Source organism: Montipora foliosa, chromosome 14 (genome assembly GCF_036669935.1).
Source record: "Montipora foliosa isolate CH-2021 chromosome 14, ASM3666993v2, whole genome shotgun sequence".
NCBI lineage: Eukaryota > Metazoa > Cnidaria > Anthozoa > Scleractinia > Acroporidae > Montipora > Montipora foliosa.
Window position 1 is genome coordinate 16,056,205 of NC_090882.1, and position 10,000 is coordinate 16,066,204.

Sequence of the window (10,000 nt, forward strand, 5' to 3'; positions counted from 1 at the left end):
ATTTTCTGTCAAGAATCCCCAAAACCTGCAACTTTTAAACTCAGTTAATTAAAGTAAAATCCATAACCATGCGTTTCTGAGCGAAGCTTTCAACTTATTTTCTCAGAAAACGACGCGAAAACTTCACGATATTTAGTTTTGACAAATGAAAACAATAAGGACGAAGGTCAACGACGGCCGCAATTTCGGTGAAGCGAAACCACAAATTAGAATGTGAAACTTAAGTATCATCACGAAAAATCCGCAAAACCGAAATACAAAAATAAATATATCGGTAGCAATAATGATGATGAACGACTTCGCCTAGAGAAGTTTGAATGATCAAAGCTTACGTTGGTTAAAATTCATTTGCGAATTAGAACATAATATTTGGTTTTCTTTACTTCAAATGAAAACAGACGAGTGCCCAACAATCCAATATCACGAAATGAGGAAGGAAACCATATTCTTTTATCTCCTTGAAATGCAAATTATTATATTTTTCTATGATCACAAGGGAGGTTACTTCTTTTTTACAATCGATATATCAGAGACATTTTTATAACAGACATATAAACAGAACACCATCAACGTAACCCACTCGCGATCTTCCAGGAAAATAAAGCTCTGAAAAACTGTACATGTGTTAGAAGAGTGCTGTGTGTCAACCGACTGATTGAATTGAATATGCAAAAACTTATTTTCAAGAGGCCTGCTTCAAACATATTGAAAATCTATGGCATAGAAAATAACAAACAGTGCCGTGGAATAAAAAAAACGAAGAAAGGTTGGTAAAATACTCAGATGTCGAAAACAGTTCCTCTTTTTTTCTGATAAACTTTTAAAAACTCGGAAGATCTTTTTATTCAGCGTAGAAACAATTAGCAAACTGACTACGGTCAGTTGGTTAGAAGTTAATCTGGTTAAATTTAATTTTTGACAATTTCAAATCAGAGTTTTATAACAAACTCGAATAGATTTAAAGTGAAAAGTTATTTCAAATCACTTACCTCTGTTTTACTCTCTGCAGAATCCAAATCATCGGCCCTTAAATTGTTTACTTCGCTCAAGAGTTCATCAACCTCCTTCGCCGCCTCTTTCGCTTGTTCCATGATCTCTAGTTGTTTCATACAGCTTGATATTCCACCTCTTAACAATTCTCGTTCTTCAGTCAGTTTTTGCCCTGCCCTTTTCCATTCTTCGTTTAAGTTTTGCAGCCTGCTTTCAAACTCCTCGCGTTCGAGCTTGGTCATTTTACCGCTGACTTGTTCGCCTCGCGTGCTCAAGGAGCTTTCCTTGGAATTTAGTTCTGTTAGTAATTCCTTGAAGAAGAAACAAACAATATTCACCCGAAACTCAACTTCTCACTACTAATATTGGTTCCTTAAGGCGTGCACTTATTCAATTTTGAACAAATTCCCCGTTGATTGTAATTTCAACATGGAAATTTGGCAAACATTTTGGCCCTAGAATGGAGAATATTTGGGTTCATAACAAATATTAGATAAAGTAGAGGGTTATAAGTTACAAGTCAGCGAGTGGAAGTGACAGATTTGATGTATCTTTATATTCTCTGATCTCAATACGATATGGTGATATGTAAAGAGAATTATACTTTGAGAAACCGACGTTGATATCAACAACCAACCCGCTGTCACCTGCTGACACGACAAAAACACGAGACAGAAAAGGGCCAATCTATGTGGACAAGAATAAAAAAATTCGGCTGTGATCACTAATTACAATTTAACGTCTAAAGTACTGGAAAACTAACCCTAAGGATAAGAAAGCGACACAACAAATTATCACCATTCGATACTTGAAAGTGTAAGCCAAAATAAAATTTTGTAACTTATCATCAAAGTAAACTGAATAAGCAGACTGGAGTGGCGGGAAAATAAGACAATATATAAAACCCTCAAGCGACATCTTAAGTTACAGCAGCAGCCGCTGGAACAGCGAAACAAGACTTGATATCACCCACAAATCCAAGGCCACTTTTACTAAATTAACTATCCTCCGCCGGGACAAATAATTCGGCCAAGAAGCGACTGAGAAGTACTTTCCTGTGGCGTTGCCGTTTACCAAGCTGCTCAATTTAGCTTTTACTTTAGGGCGAGAAATTACTATGAGACCCCACCTAGCATAAAAGCTTATTAAAACACAGTGATGTGCTGTCATCGATAAAACACTGAACAAAGTTACGAGGACAAGTTCAAACTCAAATTTGTCAGTAGTATTGCTAAATAGAACACCAGAAAATTTCCGTCCAACTCACCACATTCTCTTCTAAGTAGATAAAATAAAAAATCTCCGGAACCATATTCATAGTGAAAACAAGAGGAAAACGTTCGAAAAACTCTGCAGGGCTCATTCCATGATTCTATTTTCGGAACAAGAAAAACTGTCGCGATTTCAGTGATAGTGCTTTTGTTTCAAAACAAAGAAAAAACTCATCGTAAATTCAAACAACGAGGGGCACTGTCTGTTTAAGGATGGCTGAAAAATGACAATCACCTTTATCGCGTAATATGCATTATATAAAAATGGCGTGATCAAAGCAACAGTCTTTTGGACTTGAAATTGGTTTGGACGTCACGTGCGCATTCGCGTGTCTATACTGTAAAACCAACCAATGCAACATATAAATCTCAAGGTGATGAATATCTCAAACCTCAGCCACACACAGTTTTAAGGTGGTTTCGACCAAAACTCGCGAAATATTTAATCGAATAAAGCTTTCATAACCGACACTTTCCTTCCTCTGATTTATTTCATAACCAGTTCGGTATGTAACAAATAGCGTTCATTTTCAAAAATAAAGTGCATGGGAAGGTAAGCATTGTTTTCCTATACCACACATGGCAACTAAAAAGACGCCATAGTCGAGTTCATCTCAGCCTCGTTCTGAAGCGCGTGTCACTTGAAATTCGATTTCTTGTACACGAAAAGTTGAATCCGGCGGCTACCTTACCAAACGCTTCTCATGTAGAGGCGGTTTAATATTAATACGTAATTAAACTCAATAAATGATAAAAAAATTACCTCCACATGAGCTGACATCTCTTCAGCCTCTTGCATTGAACTGGGTACATAATGCTCAGCTTTACATCGCTCGAAAATTCTTTCAGCTTCCATAGCTTCCGTTTGAAATGCTTGATATTGCTTTTGAAATACCTGAAGCTCACTCTGGTGAGTAACTAACGTGTTTTTCAGCTCCACCATTTTGATGTTAATCTCCTTAACTTCGACGGCTTTTGCGCTGTCCTGAAACGTTTCACTGTACGTCTCATACTCTTCTAACATGGTTATTAGTGCCTCGAGAGTTTGGCAATGACCAGATATTCGAGACTCATCAAGCATTAAACTGGCCTCATTTTCGCGCAGAAATGTTGCAGCTTCCTCTATTAAAAGCCTCGCCTTTTTCAACCAGCCTTCCAAAGTTTGTTGGTCGGCCACGAGATTTCGCAAAGCTTCCATTCGATCACGGATCAACTCTGTCAAAGCGGTTCTGTTTTCATTCAACTGATGGTACCGTTCCTCGATTTCGAGTTTTCTATCACCCGGCGCAAAAGTCAAAATTTCTTGCCCCTTTTCAAAAAGTGCCTTGAAATCTCCGTCCCTCTCCACGAAAGTCCGATCAATGGATCGGCATTTCGCGAGTTCCTGTTCGGTGTACGTAACGTTTGCTTCCTGTGCGATGGAAAGCACATCCACAGCGCGTATGTTCGCTGTGAGACTGGCGGAGAATGTCAATAATTCAGTGCACATATCAGTGAAATTACTCAGTTTCTCAAGCTGACTTATTTCATCGACAAGCTGTTGTCTTACTGTATGGACCTCTCCTGTAAGCTCTTGCACATCCTGTTCGATCGCAGACTGACCAGAACCGCTTTGTTTGACAGAGAAAGCAGCGATTTGTGTCGACAATGAAGAAAGCATCTGTTCACAAGACTCAATCTTTGCAAGCTCGACTTTCTGATAGGAAATCCTACTCTTGATCCAGTTGTCATCTTCAACGTCGACCGCTTTGTAGCTCTGACTTGTTTTGACTTCCATTAGTGAAACCTTAACATGATTAATGTCAGAATTTAGCAAAGTATACTGCTGCAAGCTTTTCTTAATCTCAGAGTCATTCCATCTTGTCTTAATTTGAGCATCTTCCAAGTTCCTTGATATTTCTCGCACATCATCCAGCAACAGTTCTTTTGCTTTTGCATTGCCATTAACATTCCTAATCTTAGCCAACAATTTGCTCACACATTCACAATTTGCGCTAAGAAGAGAACCAAATTCGGTATTTTCCAAAAGAGCTTTTTCCAGTTCCTTTCCTTGAACGACAGAGGGTATTTCTTTACTAACGTATGGAGTACAGGTATCTTTCATCCAGCTCCGCAATCTTGAGATTTCTTTCGCGAGGTTTTGCATTTCCGTCTTTTCATTTTCCAGTTCGACCAGTTTTTCCAAGGCGTCACCATTCACTTCTTCTAACCTCTTCACCACACCGCGTAGCTTCTCTCTTGGATCAAGATCGTTCTGCTCGTAGGCAATGATTGGAAGTTCGTGACATCTACTTGAAAGCTGATCGAGATTGTCACGGTATGTATTTATTGTAGCACAAAGCTCATGCATTCGATGAATTCTCGCATCCACGGACTCTTCAAGGCTTCTTGATTCGCGTAAAGCACGTTCAAGCTGTTGAACTCCTCCCGCACATATGTCGAGCTCATGCTCTAATTCTTTCTTTGCCTGAGAGAGTCGCTCGAGTTCACGCAACTTTTCACCTACCGAAGCCCTGAGTTTACCCCAGTCCCCTTGAAGTTTTCCAATCTTTCCATCTAATGGACCATCACTACAAAGCTTACTTTCTTTTTCATGTAATGCTTTCATTTGCGACTCACGTGATTCCATATCGCTGTAAAGCCTTTTGAGCTTGGCCATTTGATCTTCCATTGTCTCCACCGTGCATGACAAGTCAACTGGAACCGCTGCCTGATAAATGGTCAGAAGGCTCTCGCAGCGAGCAGATTCTTTATCGAACTCAATGATATCATTAATACGTTCTTCTGCTTTTCTGACTTTCTCAGAAGATTGTTCCTGTGCTTCGTTAACGGCATTTTGAAGTGCTCGGAACGATTCTTCCCATTCTTTCTTTTCACTCTCGTTTAGCTTTGCTAAAACCACATCTTCTTTATTAAGAACAGTGACAGCGTTCTGTTTTTCTACGTCAAGATCTGATGCCAATTGCTTCAGCTGACCAAGAACATTATTTGCTGTTGGTATATCGCTTGCGTGTAGCTCGGAGCTTGGAAGCGACTTCTGAATCATTTTAACACGATCTAAACTGAGCTCCATTTCCTCTCGAGCCCTGCCAACTTCGTTGAACCAGTTTTCCAGCTGTTCTTGCCCGACTTCAGCTTCCATGTTTACCTTCTGCCAGTCATCCTTGATCTGGCTGACCTCTTCTCGAAAACGAACCCTAAACGCCTCGCACGTGCCAGCCATGTGATCACCAGCTTGTTCCATCGCAAGAATCTTTTCTTTTAATTCCTTGCATTGCTCTTGCTGCGTTTTCCACCTTTCAAGCTGAGCGGTGTATTTTTCTGGCACCGCTGAATACACATCCTGGTCCTTGGACAACTCCTTTAATTCCTCTAATGCGTGTTTACAATCTGCCATAATAGAATTGTAGTTCTTCTGTGCTTCTACAAATGTCAACAAGGCCGACTCCTTTACGCTTGCATTGTCGCACAGCAATTTCCACTTAGTTGTGACAGAATCAAGTTTTTCTTGAAGACTGCTCACGCCGTCATCCCCATCAAAATGCAAAATCTTTCCATTTTGTTGCAGACTAGAGAGTTTAAATTCAAAAGATTTCAGTTCAGTTGTTAAGACTTTAACCTTTGCAAGCTGCTCGTGAGCGCTGGTACAGTCCAAAGAATGAGCTTCACTTGAATCCAGAGCAGCCGCACATTTATTTAACCAGTCAATTGCCTCCTCAAGCTCTTCATTGCATTGCATACAATCAGCGATCTTACCTTCCAAATCGTTTATTGTTTGCTCAATTTCCATAATGACTTTCCTAAAATCTTCGTGGTCCTTGTCAACTCGCTCCTGGACTCCACTTTGTGAAACAAAGTCTTTCCATGCAACAATAAATGATTCAAACCCCTCTTTCTTTTTATTGATATCAGTATGGAGGTCTCTCAGCTCACCAAGTTCAGCCCTTAGAGCTGCTATGCTTTCGGACTTGTCTTTCGACATGTGTAGTATGCTATCAGATTCCCAAACAAATCTTTCATGGCGCGTAATTTCTGTCTCAAATTCCCTTGCCTCATTGAGTCGTTGTTCCAGCTCTTTACTCTTAACAGAGGAGTCCTCGATTACGCTTCTTAAAGAGTCACAAAGACTGTTCAGTTCCATATCTAATGATTCTTCAAGAGAACTGGAAACTTTCCCCACACTCTCCCCGATTCTGTCTCTTGCTTGAAGGATATCATTGAGCACTATTGCACCCTCATCGTTCAATTTTTGAAACTTGTCAAGGTTCTTGCCAAGTTTTCGGACGTCTCCTTCCTGATCAGTCTGTTCGTTGGCAACAGTCAATTCTCTATTTTTCAGCAGCCATTCTTTAATGGAAGAAGTTCGTTGTTTAACTTCACTTACATCAGTTATACACTGTTCCGCGTCCTTTAGCTTCGATGAAACATTTTTGTGCATTTTTTCTACTCGGGCTTCCAGCGAGATAACGCGGTCCTTATTCCCTCCCAAAGCCGTTGTCGAAGAGTCCTCAGAGTCTTCTAATTTACTCCGTAGGGATGCGACAAATTGCTCGTAAGAGGTACATTTAGAGTTAAACTCCTTAAGTTTTTCGACTTGTGCGATTACGTCTTCCACTTCATGAGCCTGTTGAGAATCAAAAGAGGTAGCCAATTCCCTTTCAACAACATCCATCCAGCCAGCAACTTCCTCGAAACTTTCATTTAGTTCTTTTTCTTCGGCGATTTTGCGTTCCATTTCAGCAATCTTCGCTGAAAAACGAGCAAGCAAAGTTTTCCACTTATCAACAAGCTCATCGTGCTTCCTTTCCGCGTCCGTTACAGATGAAGCTTGATCACTTTTCTCTCCAAGCTGAAGTAAAGCACATCTCTGGGCTAGAGCGTCCTGAAAATTTCCCTTTAATTCTTCGACGTAAGTTTCCATGCTCTCGATGTTGGTGAAAGATGGAGTATCAGAGGTTACGACGTTCTCAATTTCTTGAACGATTTCCCTACAATGCTGGAACTCGGTTTCAAACTCTTCCACCTTCCACCTCTGGCCTTCAAGTGACACCAACTTGCCAGTGATTTTGCTTTTCAATTCCAAGCACGACATCTCTAAAGCCAAAACTCGAGACTCATTAGATTCATTTCCGTCACTGTCCAAGTTCGGGATCCTCGCGCCTTTTTTCGCCAACTCTTTAATTTCTTTTTCTTTTGACTCGATCTCCGGTTGCTTGGCTTTGAGCACTTCAAGTGTCGTCTTTGAGAAAGGAACATCGGCATCGACAAAATACACTTCTAAGGAATTCTCTTCGTTTTCGATCCAAGCCTTCAATTCCGCATAAGTCTTTTGAAAACTACAGGTCACATCCATAGCTTTCTCAATTTCATCAATTGTAACCGTGGATCGCTCAGCTACTTCTTCCACAGAACTTTTTAACTCATCCAACTGCAGCTCAAGAATCTGCTTATTTGTTTCACTAGCATATTCCAAAACAACTTCGCTTTTCATCAGCAGCTTGTTTACAATATTCGTCGGAGACTGACAGTCGGCTGCGATTTCCTTTAACTTCGCTAAGTGCTCCTCTAACAACTGTACGTCGCCTGAAGGGTGGTTCGCCCCCGCAACTTCAACCTTTGCTTTCTGAATCCATTCTTTAGCGGCTTCTAAATCAGTTTTAAAGTTCTTTTCACCTGTAAATAAATTTATAATTTTTCGGCAAATATTCTTAAGAATTGATCGAAAGAAAAAATAAAAAAAAACCCAAAATTTTATTCATTACAGCAAAATTTATTTTTCACGTCTTTACTCCTTGCTGTTTAAACTGTACCAAATAAACTAATTTGCTGTCAAAATGCATCTCGCTCAGAGAGCTTTAGACCTTCCAAACCATGCAAAAGAAGCTCTAATAGTTAGATCAAATTATCTATTTTTAACTTATTTACTCACTTTATTGTATGCAAAAAAGTGAGAGGGTTATGGGGGAACGTACCGGTATCCTCCACTGCGGCTACAGTTTCTCCCAAACATAATCTCAATTCTTCGTCTTTTTCCTTGGCTTGCTGTCGCAAATTTCTCCATTCATCTTTCACACGAGCTAGATGTTCCATAACAGCAGTCCTCTCCTCCTCAGCGAGTTTATCACAAAGAGCAGTTCCTCTGTCAACGACAGAAGATATCATCTCTTCTTTAAGAGTGATATCCTGACAAACTTTTGAGTGCTTCTGAAGCTCGTCACGCAATGACGCTGTGTCACGCGGATTAGCTGACTCCGCTGCCATGACACCACTCGTTTCTTGAATCCACATCACGCACTTTTCCAAGAGATCATAATAATCCGATTGTTCTCCGATGCAGCGTTCAAGTTCGTCTCCTTGTTGCTCAGATAGCATGCGAACATTGTCCCACCTCATAGAAAGTTCCTTCAGTTGCCCTTGAACAGTCGCTCGTTTAGGTTCATTCATGCTCTCCAAAGCTTTCTTTCCCTTACTCATAATGTCTCCTATCATTAAACTCTTTTGTTGGATTTCGTTGTACAAAGTCTCTTGCTTTCTTATCAAGTCCATCTGTTCCTCTTCTGGAACGGTAAACATATCAATCTTCAAGGTATGCTCGGCCGCATTTAACCACGCTTCTAATTCTGCCAATTCCAGGGCAAAACTTTCATTTGAAGATTCCAACATGTCCACTTCTTCGATCTTCGGGACATCTTGTTCCGCATGAACTCGCGCGGATTCCTCGCGAACGTTGCACATCTCCTTCCATGTAAAACGCAATTTTTCTAAGCGCTCTTCTAAGATGGAGTGCTCATTTTCGGGCAAAAGGGACGAAATTCGATGACCTACTTGAAGCACTTCGTCCACGGAAGATTCCACGTCTAAAAAGTCTTCAGAATTATCAACAAGCTCCACTGTTTCGTTGGAAAATTTCTCAAGTGCTTCCATGCATTCATTGTATTTTAACTCAAATGTCTCTACCTCTGAGATACATTTAGTGAGATACTTCTTTTTCTCTGTAGCAAGCCTGTGTACTCTCTTCCATTTGTCACCGACCGTTCGCAGTTTTTCTAGAGTTTCCCGTTTTTTCTGTGGATTTTCCTGAATTATTTTCTTGCCCTTGTCACTAAGATTGTTGACAAATTCCTTCTGTGTTTGCAACTCTGCTAGCAAGGGCTAAACAGAAGAAAAACATCTCAGAATACATTATGTTTCCATTTAAGGAACAACTGCGCAACATAGAAAAGGCTGGGGTAAAAGTATTCGACGAGGACACGAAGAAATAGGTAAAGAGTATCACGGCCGGGAACATGTGAATATCAATCGAGTTATCTTTGGATGTTCCTAGGGATGGAAGTCAGTTCATTTAACCTCCATGAAATTATGAATGAAATGACTGTAGATATATATGAAGTGCGGGTTATCGACAAAGGAGTGAAATGATCCACTGAGCTCAGTTGGGAGAGCACTGGACCGGTATCGCAGAGGGGTCACCGGTTCCAATCCCGTTGAGGCCACCTGAATGGGCCATTTCCGAGTTGCTGTTTGCCTCGGTTTCGAAGTGAGTCTTGGTGCTCAACTATTGAAAGGGAAATTAGTTTGATTTGCATAAGAATACGCAACTCATGTCCATTTAAATTGTTGTGAACCAGGACTCGCTTTGAAACTGAGGCATGCAGCAACTCGGAAATGGGCTATTCTTCAGGTGACTGTACGAGAATTGCTCAAATTGTCCAGTTAAGTGCGACGATAACATCATGAAA

The 10,000-nt window shown here is 40.5% G+C and overlaps 1 protein-coding gene across 1 annotated transcript in view; it reads right to left on the minus strand.

Annotated features, from left to right (window-relative positions):
• LOC137985032 (nesprin-1-like) overlaps positions 1–10,000 on the minus strand; it is a 98,855-nt gene that overhangs the window by 42,520 nt on the left and 46,335 nt on the right. The window contains exons 40-42 of the mRNA XM_068832455.1: positions 8,234–9,413; positions 3,025–7,934; positions 990–1,301 (exon numbers count right to left, since the gene is read on the minus strand). Coding sequence (XP_068688556.1) covers positions 990–1,301; positions 3,025–7,934; positions 8,234–9,413 — 6,402 coding nt within the window. The remainder of the gene's footprint in view (positions 1–989; positions 1,302–3,024; positions 7,935–8,233; positions 9,414–10,000) is intronic.